Source organism: Prosopis cineraria, unplaced genomic scaffold (assembly GCF_029017545.1).
Source record: "Prosopis cineraria cultivar Desert tree isolate PC_DT_omini unplaced genomic scaffold, ASM2901754v1 PC10, whole genome shotgun sequence".
In the NCBI taxonomy this organism is placed as follows: domain Eukaryota; kingdom Viridiplantae; phylum Streptophyta; class Magnoliopsida; order Fabales; family Fabaceae; genus Prosopis; species Prosopis cineraria.
The window spans coordinates 8520135-8532966 of NW_026555341.1; the positions used below are offsets into that span (position 1 = coordinate 8520135).

The following is a 12832-nucleotide window of genomic DNA, read 5'->3' on the forward strand; positions in this document are numbered from 1 at the left end:
CGTTCACAAGCCAAACATTTTTATTTAAAAAAAGTTTCAAAAACCAAATTTAATTATTTCGAGAAGTCTACTTTCTGTTCCACAATCTAAGCGCACAAAATATGTTCAAATATTGTTTAACTACTTAATCTTTAAATTCTGCTTTTGTCTGTCTGTGATATGCCCTTGTATGTACAGTTCTCTTTGATGGAGAAGAAATTTGTCCCACGACACTTTTTCTCGATTTTTGCGTGCCATGCTAATCTTTTTTTATCATTCCAATTTTATCAGATATCCTTGAAGCGACCAGGACATCTTGTAAAACAAATTTAATACACTCAGCTGCTGATTGTAACATCTTACATACATTGCAGGTAAACTAGCAAGTAAAGTTGGGTTCCAGATTACCCACAACAAGAATAAGGAAAAGTTGGTACAAAATCTTCCTTAAACGCGAAGGCGACATTCAGGGTATGCCTCTTGATAAACAACGATGACCACGTTTTACCCCGTACAGTCTAATGAAAAGACACAAATCAATGAGCAATTTCATAGGCTGCCAAAATTTTTGTAACTAGAAACGCTATCAATTACGTAGGAATCGATGATTAATCCTACACCTACCCTGCACGTTTGGCTGGATCCTCGCCTAAAAATTACTACCCGCCACGCCTGGCACAATGGTATTGTGTCTTAGAAATCTTAGGTCACCCAGTTTGCACTGAATAACCAAATACCTATGCACCAAAAAACTGTGCTCTGATTGGCATGAGTTCCAACATCCTGACAAGCAGGAAAACCAGGGAATAACGCAGAGTCCTCGGTTGATGCCTTCAAGAAACTGTGTGACCCTGAGATATTTCCCCTTCCTTTGGGGTTACTCTTTGATAAAATAACACATACGCGGCTGAAGATTTGATTTCCGCTTCATCCACTAGGGTGACTTGACTGTCATCAAAATGATACCATCGGTTTTCATCGATCAACTGTATAAAATAGATATGATAAATGCAGCGTCAAATAGAGCATCTCGAATAGGGTAATCACACAAATTAAAATGGCAATACATGTCACAAAATCCACTAGGTTGAAAAATGAAGAGATTACCTTTGCGTAAGCAGTGTAGTGCCCACCCCCTAGGCCTCCATAATGGTTGCTGATTGCATAAAGGTCATACACGTAAGACTGTCCATTGTTGCTTTTCACATATTTGGTCAAATTGAGATTGTGAATGGGAAAATTTACAAAGGTGTCGAGTTTGTTTTTCAAATATCTGCTGTATGAGAATCTTTTTAAGTGAAAAACAAGTATATCCGGCAATTTCCACAAGTCTAGTTTCTTGGTAGCTTGTCTGTGCTCCTTGCATCTAGGACAGTACCTGATTAAATATTTTAAGGATAGGTTAGACGAATATATTTTCCAAAAGCTCGCATGTCACATGAAAGCCCCAATTAAAGGAAATTTAGCCACTCTTACCACATGTCATCAGGGCCCAAAGGTTCTTCAGTTAAAAATGCCTCCAAGCATGAAAATAAAGAAATGGCTTCTTGCCGGGTTTTTTTCACAGTAAACCCTGTCTTGTGAACCTCAGGCAGATCCCTGAGATAGCTGGAATCATATAAACCATGTTCTCTGTCAGTCCAGTCAAGAAAAACTCTAATGATAGGACCAGGTTTTATAGGAGAATCCTTCTCAATGAGAGTACAACTCAAAGGTCTATCTGAGGATAAAACAAGCTGGAAAAACATTTCCCCACTGGAATTCCCCTCTTGTTTTCGGCCGTCAATTGTCTGGTATCTGGGTACACCTTCAGCATTGGATCCATTTAATTGATCACCACTGTCTACTAAGAAACCATTTTCCTTTTCATTATGAGACTTTACAGAAGAATATGCTCTTCTTAGAGGTGACAGCAATCTATCAACATAGGTCTCAATGTTGGCCCCATATAGAGGCTCCTCTGCCACATAAGTCACCAAGGGAGTTCCAAAGAGCTTTCTTTCTCCACCCTTGGTATTATCCATCGAACATCTGGGTAATTGAAGCATTAGATCAACCAAGAACAAAGTAATGAAAGCATAAGCCTTGAAAATGCATCAGGAACAAGTCAGTGAAATCTCTCTAACAATAAGTTCTGCAGTCATGCTATGGAAAACATCCCTCTCCCCCTCTCCCTTACTAAGCCTCATAAGCATATGGTTGTGGGTTAGGATCCCATAAGAAATTCTGTGTAGCAGGTGTCAACTTCAATGAATACAATGGCGCCTACAAGATTCTGTAGAGCTTGAAACACCCAGCAACTGAGACACTAAACAATGCATCGAAAACATTCTAGGAAAATAATCTTCCAATAGTTTAAACAAATAAAATTACGAACAGGAATTACATGTTAATGAAGGCAGGTGTCACATTCATACGTTCATCGTCTCACCAAAATCCCTTACAAAAACTGTTTCAGTTTTGCTTCATATTTACAAAAATATTATTTTCAAGATACAAAAATACAGGTAGAGAGATGATTGAATAACAGTTTCTGCTCTCACAGAGAAAGAGGCAGGTGGCATTCATCTGCCATGACCACGTCCCAGATGAACAAATACCATTATGTTCATGATGAGGTTATTCAGAAGAAGCATACCAGAATAGGTAACAACTAAAAATTCCGAGAAATTAAAAGATCAGTTCCTTTTGAGAAATCAAAATCCACTTTGGCTCCCAACATCATATAACAAACTATAATTATGTACAGCTGAATATCCACATTATATCACAGCATAACCACTTCAGATATCAAAGTGAAAGCCTTTAATACAACCTAGATAGAAATCTCCAAAAAGTTTTGGTTTGAATCAGCCATTACTTTATTTCAGACAGTGAAAAATACCGTTAAAGGGTAATAAAAATCCAGAGCTTTATAATATTTCAAGTACAAGCATAATGTGAAACCATATACCAAAAGAGTAAGCTTACCTATCTAGATATCGATGAATTATTTCTAGTTTTGTTTTCTGAGCTCCTTTTTTCAATCGGTACGCCACGATATGTTCATCATCCTTTATTGAAGACAGTGGTTCCAAAGGGTTCTCCAGATATCTATAAATCTTGTGCTGGTAAACCTAAGCAAGAAGTATGTAACATCAAACAACGCAATCAAAGTCATATAGAAAATCCAAAACTAAACATAATTTTTCAAGATGTATTTACCTCTGCAAGCAAAAGCATCTCATCACTCTTCAAGCAACATGCAGTGTCCAAAGCATGGCAAAGATCTCTACAGCAACCATGCTTTAAAACTGTCACAGTGTACGGCATTGGAAGACCACTTCCATCACCATAAAAGACCGTCAATGTCATCATTCTTGTGACAGTAGAAGGAAGTGGCAAAGATAAGTACATGAAGGGATCAAAAGTGATTGAGATTTTGCGACAGACAGGACAGACCAGCGTTGACTTGTATTGACCCTGAACATTTTATTGCAAAATAACAATTATAATGAGCCTTAGTCAAGGTACCCTGTAGCTATATGCACTTCAACTATGAATAAAGGTACAGAAAAGAGAGATGCTAAAAGATAGATACAGAAAAGATTTCATCCAAAAAAAGGTACAGAAAAGGCATATACTAAAAGAAATCACAAGTGACCACAAACATAACAAGCACAGATAACAATTTCATGATTGAAAGTATATTCTATTTCTTGTGAAGCCTACAAAGAAAGAATTACAAACAAAGTTACACAAAAGATACTAGAAGAAATCACAAGGAAGTGATAAAGAGCATAACAAGAACAGAGATGACAATTTAATAATTTAATTTGTTTTCATTTCATTGAGAAGGCAGCTGCAATTTAGATAGTAAATTGTGTGGATAGATAGAAGTACTCACTTGGCACACATCAACAATCAATGAATCATTCCGAGCAATGTGATTCTTCCAACACTCATATGCAACTTCTTCATCTGGTCTACCATCTGAGTCCTTCATTTCAATGTAAGGCTTTTGTTTCACACGATTCAAATCTTCATGCAGCCCATCCAATAAAAAGGCAAGCAGTTCCTAAGCAAAGTAATTCATTGCTCAGATAACACAACAATTGCGGCAAGGTGAATATTTAAACTGAAGGACAATCATTAAATAACACTCACCAGCATTTCTATTAAAAGAAAAAAAGAAGTCTGTTCGAATTTTTTTACATCCTGACATTGACAGGATGCCAAAGAGCAACTATTTCTACATTGAACAGCTATAGGCAATAAACTGACTGAAATTCAATCAGTAATTGCATTTCATTTTGACCACCTGTCTTAATGCTGACTAAGTTCTTGAGAGCAGATTTGCATTACACATTCAAACACAATTTATTTCTCAAACAAAAGGGAAAAAGACTAGCAAATCATGGGAAAACAAATCTGATAGGGCCCGTTATTTTCCCAAGACATATCAGAGGAAGTCAAAGGGGAAGAATAACTCTAGTGGAAATACTTGAACTAGTCTAGAAGTTTACCCTTCGGTCCATAGCCGTAAGGAACAGTATTTTGTGATCTTTTGTAATGATTGGGATCTTTTGGGTAGTATGGGCTATGTGTCAGCCACTGAAGGTATTAGTAGTCTTTTGTTTAGGAAGGGAGGGCCAAGAAGAATGAGAGTGGAATAGTAAGGAGAGATTGGCCTCTCGAATGCCAATGGGAGTGAGACTCTTGTATTGAAGCTTGTAATCTGTGTTGCTAGAGTGTTTTATCATCTTTTAGAGGAAATAGGGTTTTGGGCCAGAATCAGAGTTCCCATGTACATCTGATTCGGTTATTCATCTCATTAATATCAAAACCTAAGTATTTTCCTCTCATATTTTTTGCTGTTGCTGTCTTATTTATTACTCTTTGCTGTGATTCTGGCTTGTGACCCATTAAAATCTCACTGAGTTTCACAGACTCTCCAGTTACTTGGTAATCTGGCAAACAGTCAACAGAATCAACCCACCCAACCCAACAATATCCAGCAAAAATCCCAAATAATACGTTAAGCTTTCATTTGGAAATATCAATATCACAAGCCACAACAGCATCACACATGCATGGCCGATAACTGAAAATTTTTCCCCTAGGATAGCTAATCCTCAGTAACTTTATCATTGAAGGTCTATTCCAGTGTGGGCAACACTTAGGAAGAAAGGAAGAAAGATCAAAACCTAGTGTTCACAATATTGTGATGGTCTAATACAAAAACCTGGGTACATCACACCTTTCCAAAAATAATTGCACTATGGTTCCAAAAACAGAGCAATATATCTTAAAACAGCATCTAAACCCAAATAAATGACTTCTTCAATTCTCAAGGTACACCAGATGGCAGACAACATTTTCTTAGAAAAAGGCAATTTAACAGAATCAAAGACTTACAAAATGTTATGAAAGGAACCTTCTGGCTTATTTTTCATGATGATATACATTTATTGAATATTTGAAATTTACCAAAATAAGAGGGCATAAAATTTATCCTTTAAACCCCTGGTTAATACAGACGAAGCCAGATAAAAATATACTCTGATTCAATTTTCTTTCTCATACAATCAAAATTATTAACTAATCAAAGGTTGCTTGAAGTGCTCCCAGTTCTTTTCTTTCTTTCTTTTTTCTCTAGAGAAAACTAACCTGAGAATCATGCTGGTTGTAACCACTGAATTGGGGAGCAAATCGAGCCAATTTTCCCTTGAAAGCACGGGGTGCAACAGCACTTCGACCAGAGGACCATAGTTTTCTCAACAATTCACCAAATGCAAGGGCTAACTCACCCTGCTCATCAGTTACATATGTTAGAATTCATAATTTGATCAGAAGTATACTGGAGCAAAGCCATTTTATTCAACATTTCATGAAACCATAGGATACTGACGTGACCAAAAGCTAGTAGAAATAATCACCTACATGCATTCCTAAAGGATTGTCCACATTGATCTCCTCACTGTAATCTTGTAAGAAATATTTGACAAGAGGTGGAGTATGGACAAGACATTGAATTGCACTATTCATGAAGCATGTATTGCCCAGGTTTTGCAATCCTGCCAAACCATTCCTTTCTCCTCTTTGAACATCATATTTATGATCCATATCCATTGACGCTGAGTTCAAAGAAGTTCCTGGATACAAATAGTTACTAGACCCAGTAGAATGACCATTTGTTATAGTAGGTCCGCCTGCAATTGACATAGATGACCTTGAAGGTTCTAATGGTACCAAAGCTAAATCATTTCCCATTGAATCTATGCCAGAATGAGCAGAGCGATCCTTGTCAAGTGGAACTTCCAGAAGAATCTGTGAACAAAAGAAAAACCAGGAGCATTACAACTTCTATAGAAGAAACAAACCAAAATTTGAATATCTCATCATTCTTTCCCTTCTTCCTCTTCTTTTTCAGTAAAAGAGATCTTGGTTTCTAAACATACATTCAAATGTCATAAGAATGCACAACTAAAATCATTTATGGACATACACAATCAAATCGTATAACACAAACCAGACTTGGTTTCATTATCAAGTCAAAATAAATTGTAAAGAAGAGAAGCATGTCTTGAGGCCACTTACATCATGATCCATCAACAAATTTGCATCTTCCAATGTCTGGTCTGAGACATTCAGTAATGAACTCTTTTCCTTATTGAAGTAGTCCCAAATACAGACCTGTTAAATATTATTTGAAACCAACATAAAATTGAAAAGGTATGAGAGGAAGTGTAACATTCCTGTAACAATAACAAGATGCCTATCCCATTACGAGAGGATACCTACATGGATCACACTATAAGATTTTTGAAACAATTAAAATATGTATATGTGTGTGTGTATATATATATATATATTAAAAAAACCACTTGCCAGATGAGACAGAAAAAAAAAAAAGAAAGCAAGAAAAGAACCTTTTGTTGCTCTACCCGTCTTAGTTTGCACACTGTCTCATAAAGCTCATGTATGGTAGCCTGAAATATAGCACATGAAAATTATTATTCTGATAATCTACTCATTTAGCAGAAACAGAGTAAATCGAAATCAGAAGGAAAAACTATTAAATCGGGAAAAAATATTCAACCTGAAATCTTGTGTTTCAAGATTCAACAACACTAAATCAAACACTCATATCATGTAGACCATGCTCATAAAATATTCTGTCAATCAAAACCTAATCTATGCTTTATTTATTTCTTTATTTATTTTTGGAGAACTTAATTTATGCTTTAATAGTTGTGCATAACATGATCTATGATATAATACCTCAAATACATATAAGAAAATGCTAATTTTCAGATAGATATAATCACTTCATACAGAAAGCATGCTACAACATCCAGAGTCCAAACAAACAAGCTCAGACAAGGTGTTTTTCTAAGAATCAGAATGAAGTTAATTGAGAAAAATAGAGCCTAAAAATGAAAACAGTTTGTACCTTCTTGCTTAATTTTATTAACGACATGCTGTTGTCTCTAGAATCAGTCACTTTTAGACAAAGCGGGTAAACCTCAACATTGTATTGCTTGTATTCAACACCCTGTGAAATCAGCTTCCTTGGTAATGCTGGTCCACCTTTGTACCTAGACAGTTGCAGTTAAGCAGTTAAAGCAGATATCCTAGAACTCAAGCAATTTTAACCATAAGAAGAAAATTTGATTGATACCCACACAATTTGTAGAAGGAAGACCTCCTTCCCTAAATCTCAACAGAAATAGGTTTGATGTGAATTTTGAACATTAATAACTAACTATGAAACCAGAATGGGTCGCCTCCAAATTGCACAAGATGCAATTAGAGAGAGTCATGGCATCATGGGGACTTAAGTAGTGCAAGATGTTTAAGTCTCATATTTAGTCATATGAGATGCCCTATAGGGAATCTAAATAGGTTGGTCCTTCCACCTCAATAGCTGGCTTTTGAAGAAGGTTCATCATCTCAATTGAGTACCCACCAATTGGCGTTGAATTGGTGGTCAATAGTTCCAAAGAGAGCTACCTACAGAAGGTTCTAATAGGAAAGGAAGTCGAGTGAAGTGTCATTAAGTGCAACGACATGCTCTCCAAAGGAGGAAAGTTGAGTGATAGGGACTTGAGCAAGATGGGATGCTTAAGTCTCACATTGACTACAAGGGGATACTCTATAGGGTATTTAAATGGGTTGATTCTCCCACCCGAATTGTTAGTTCTTGACTGAGGGTTCCCCCTCCCACTTGAAATAGAAAGAGACTAAATGGCTTCCAATGTCTAAAGTTGCATGGCCACAGACGCCTCAATCTACCTCTCATTAATTCCACAATGCCCCAAAATATGGCTAACCATGTGACTCCTTGAAAATACAACCATATAAGAAAGATAAAATGCATGGTTATCTGCCTCCATTTAAAGACTACAGCTGCACTAAATCATTCTTTCATCTATATATGTTATGCCCTTCTCCAGATCAAAAAAGCAGCGATCATATTTGCAGTGAAGGCAAAAAAGTATTACCATTCAAGCAGTTTTTCCCAAACTTTTTGCGGAACTAAAGCATAATCCAACCCCTCCACCAATGTTCTACGAATATCTGGATTATTCTCTTTGCAACCATTGTTATTCAAAATAATATCAGAGTTATCAATTGGCCCAGGTCTGTCAGCAGTCTCTAAGTGAAGCCCATTGGCTTCCTGAGAATTAGACAGTTGCTCCTCAGCCGAAAACATACCAACACGAAACCCAACATACCTCTGCCACACTGAAAACCACCTGTGTTGGAAGCATAAAGAAACTTAAAACTGCATGAGATATGAAAATTATGTAACTGAACCTTATTTGATATTCAATTGCTGTGGTATGAATAATGACTCATTCCATGATCTAATTAAGAAATGTACAGTCACACACAATCACATTTAGAGAAGAATCGGTACACAAACACATTATTAAATATTTAAAAGAATGAATTTTCATGCATAGATGACAATAACACTGACCTTTTAAAGAGAACAATACAAGCACATTGAAAGTCTACATGAAAGTTCTCTATACTCCAGAATAACCAAAAAATAACAAAATAATGAAGCAACGTGATGGCTGTTAAAGAGTCCGCAGATTCGCAAACACACAGTTAACAATGAGATTGAGCGTGCCAATAGCTAGAACCACAATTGAATGCAAACAATGCATCTTGCATGGTGTCCACAAGCGTGGGACAGACCAACAGAAGCCTTGCCAAAATAGGCCGTTTACAATATAAGAGAAGTATATAATATGCCATAGATTTATCTTTCGTTGAGCTAGATAATAGCTCCAGAATAAGAAACATAAACAATCCGACATCAAGATTCACGTACAGCTCCATCAAAAGTTTGTTTTGAAAAATTGAAAACGAAAATGGCAAGACCTATTAGAAATAACGTAGTATGTGTTGCCTTCTTTTAAATTGAGCTCCGATTCTTCCATTAATTCTGCTATGGTCCGATTTTCTTCCTCCGGTGGAAGTGGTAAGCAAATTGCCCCATTGTCCATCAGACAGCTCGAATCAGCGATCGTCATTGTAGATTTTCTCAACTCAAAACACGATGAAGATATCAAGTTCAAGTCCTAATCCCTCCAGATCAACGGTCAAGTCAGAGTTAATTGAACTCGAAATAAAAATAAATTCAACGCGCAGAGCAATTAAAGATTGAAAGATGCAACATGCCTTAAACTTGGCAGATTGATTAAAGAGATCGAATAACAGGGACTAGGCCTCTAGAAAAATAAGAAATCAAATTAAAAACAGACCAGTATATTCGACGAACCCTAGATTGCAGGGAGGGAAGCCTGATCCCCAAAAAAAGGAAACGAAGAGGAGAAATCTTTTACGGTCTTTTTCAACGGCCTATTATCTGTTTTTGTTTGGTTACACGTGAGTCCTCTTAACTACTCGTATGAAATATTTATTTCTGCAAATTTACATTTCATCAGCATAGTATACATTTCCACATGAAGCTGTATTATCAACTTTTGAATGTTTATCATTTCTCTTTTTCTTAAAAAAGGCCAATTTAATCATATTCTTTGTGGTATGATTTGATTCAAAATGATAGATGAAAATTTTAATGAAACCCCCTTAACTTGAACACTTGATGTTATTTCATTTTTTCATCAAAATAAATTGAGCAAGTGTTGAGAGTTGAGATGGTTTTTTTTTAATAAAAAATGGTCTGATTTTTCTTTCTTCTTTTTTAAAAAGAATGGAATGGAATACGCATGCTCGGGTTAAAAGAAAATCACGATATATGCATATTCCAGTTATAATTTTGGATAGTAACAATAAAAAAATCAATATCAGATGATGATTTCTTAAAAAAATTATTCCAGTTATAATTTTGGATAATAACAATAAAAAAATCAACATCAGATGAGGATTTCTTAAAAAAATTTCGATCCTAAAACATTAGAAGACGGGCACTGAATTGGAAAACCTTAGTTATGGAGAGATCCTAATTTACTATTAATATTAGTTTTGTATAGGGTTCTTAATTATCATTATCTAATAATAATTTGTTTCAAAATTCTCTTGTGACAATGACAGTTAAATCTCAAAATACTTAATTAATACAAGTTAAGTTTTTGATAATTTTTTAAAAAAATAAATTAAAAATATCAATTCAAAATATTATAAATCTAGAAGTTTCAATTACAAATAAGTATTTAAATATTAAATATAATATAATTTTTAGATTGCAACATAAATTTGTTTGTAATTATTTAAATTAATATTTATAATTCATTTTATAAAAATTTTTATCACGAACATAACTGTCATTAATTCATTCATTTGACACCAAATTATCATTCTCCCAATCCTCTTTGAAATGTTTGAAAATGGTTGAAAAAACATAAATTTTGATTTTCATACTTTATTTGTATTTTGCTATTAATCTCTACATTTTTTTTATATTTTAAATTCATATACTTTTATTTTTTATTATTTTAAGTCCCTCCATGAATAAAGTGCAGGGTCCTAAAATAATAAAAATAAAAATATAGAGACCTAAAAAACTAAAAAAAAAGTGCAGAGATTAAAAACAAAATACGAGCAAAGATTATCCAAAGCTATGTTTTTTCAAAATGATTTCTCTAAACTTTTAAAATATTTCATAATTTTCATGAATAAAATTTCAAGACATTAATATGGTCTGCTTTTATATTACTATAGCAGTTACAAGTCTTTCATGTAAGTAGAACAAATTCTCGAGGGTACAAAGATGAAAAATGTAGTATGATAAATATTTATTTGATTTTATATATAAATCACTTTAAATATATTTTATTGATATTAAGAAAAAACTTAAACATCATTAACTCTATTTAAAACTTTAATAAATTTTAATTTTGTTTCTATTAATACTTTAACAATAAATTTTTTGTTTTCAACATTTAATGGAGAATGAAAAGAAAAGTTTATAATAAAAATTTAATGACGTGATTTATAAATAAGATAAAAAAATTTTCTCTATCCTATAAATAGGATAGGAGGAAGTATAACTTTAGATGATGATGTAGTATTTAAATAACATTTATAAAAATTAAATTAGATAAAAATAATTAAAAAAAAGTTCAAGTAGTTTTTTTGAAATGCCGATGGGTTCATTTCAGCAAAGATTCCAATGCAACCATGCCAAGCGACTTGTTTTCCTAGACATGCCTTGCTCACTTAGGACGCAATATTTCACGTTATCCAAATTCAAGTATTTTTTACAATAAATCTTCAAAAATGGTCGTAGATGGAATAATGCAGCAAGCAACCTTATGATCGATAGAGTGCCACCAACATAAACTCTCGTAATATCTTGGACTGATATCAAAAAACCAAAAACGAAAAAATTGTGGCTGCTTTTTTTTTTTTTTAAGATTTTTAGCCTATAGATTAATAATGTCCATAGCTACATGTTCTTCATAGCTTTCTCTGCTCAACGTAGTGCTTTCAGATCAAATGGAAAATCCATGCCCTTGTCAAGTGTAAGAGCCTCATGGCAGCAAGAGCTCAAGATTCTCAAACGATGTAGATTGTTCTGAAATTTTCTCTTAGCTCATAAGATACAAGAGAAGCAAAAATAAAATTCTGATATTCACATTTGATAAGTGGAACTTAAAAAAACTTCTGTTCCTACTCCCTATCTAATTTGTTTTGGATCACTTGTAAATGCATTCTCATCTAGCTTGCTTCTCTCTCTCTCTCTCCTTCGAGCATGTAGAATTGTTCTTTGTAGAATTGTTCTTCCATTTTGTCCTCACATAAAGAAGCAATCACTCCTAACAAATTGTGAAACTTTCCCTTGAATTAGGATGGGGCTTGAAAACAATTCTCTGAAAAGCCATAGGTAGAAGAAAGTTGACTTTGGTTACATGGTTTATTTTCCCTTGCAAGCTTACAAAAGTGCCTTAGCTTATAAACTACTTCAATAAAAATCAGCAACCACAGCATCAGTTGTCATTCCAACACAAAGCAATCATATGCATAACCTTCTAGATTTAGGAATGGGAGAGGCAGCACTGGCGACGATGGCTGCTTTAGGGGAAGACAATGAAAGAGTTGTTACTTTTACTTTAGGAACAAGTGACGAATATATCCATTCATGAAGTTGAGTGAACTTTGCAAGTTAGTCCAAGAAGTTTAAGTAGACACACGATCACAATTTTGAGGAGATGGTTACAGTCAAGAGGCGCATTGAAAAATATGGTTAAGGCTTCTAAACATAGTAGTGAAAGTCAAGTGGATAAAATTTTTTGTTAATGATCAATCTAACCACAATTCGACTACAGTTTTAACAATTAACTATAAAACTAATGTCATAACTGATTTAATAAACAATCCGATTTTCAATATC

General features: G+C 34.4%; 1 protein-coding gene across 6 annotated transcripts; it reads right to left on the reverse strand.

Annotated features, from left to right (window-relative positions):
* Nucleotides 1-293: 293 nt before the first annotated feature.
* LOC129321937 (ubiquitin carboxyl-terminal hydrolase 9-like) lies at nt 294-9888 on the reverse strand. 6 transcript variants are annotated; one of them, XM_054967938.1, is made up of 14 exons: nt 9741-9888; nt 9358-9557; nt 8466-8720; nt 7415-7559; nt 6891-6950; nt 6559-6654; nt 5902-6288; nt 5629-5769; nt 3866-4036; nt 3184-3441; nt 2950-3095; nt 1456-2010; nt 1087-1357; nt 294-965 (listed from the first exon to the last, which is right to left on the reverse strand). In XM_054967938.1, the coding sequence occupies exons 2-14, from the start codon at nt 9507-9509 to the stop codon at nt 813-815; spliced, it is 2790 nt and encodes a 929-aa protein (XP_054823913.1). In that variant the 5' UTR covers nt 9510-9557; nt 9741-9888; the 3' UTR covers nt 294-812. The 6 variants fall into 6 exon arrangements, with proteins under 6 accessions (XP_054823913.1, XP_054823914.1, XP_054823915.1 ...); XM_054967939.1 differs by having other exon boundaries at nt 9358-9564; nt 9741-9879; XM_054967940.1 differs by having other exon boundaries at nt 9358-9564; nt 9758-9777.
* Nucleotides 9889-12832: the final 2944 nt, after the last annotated feature.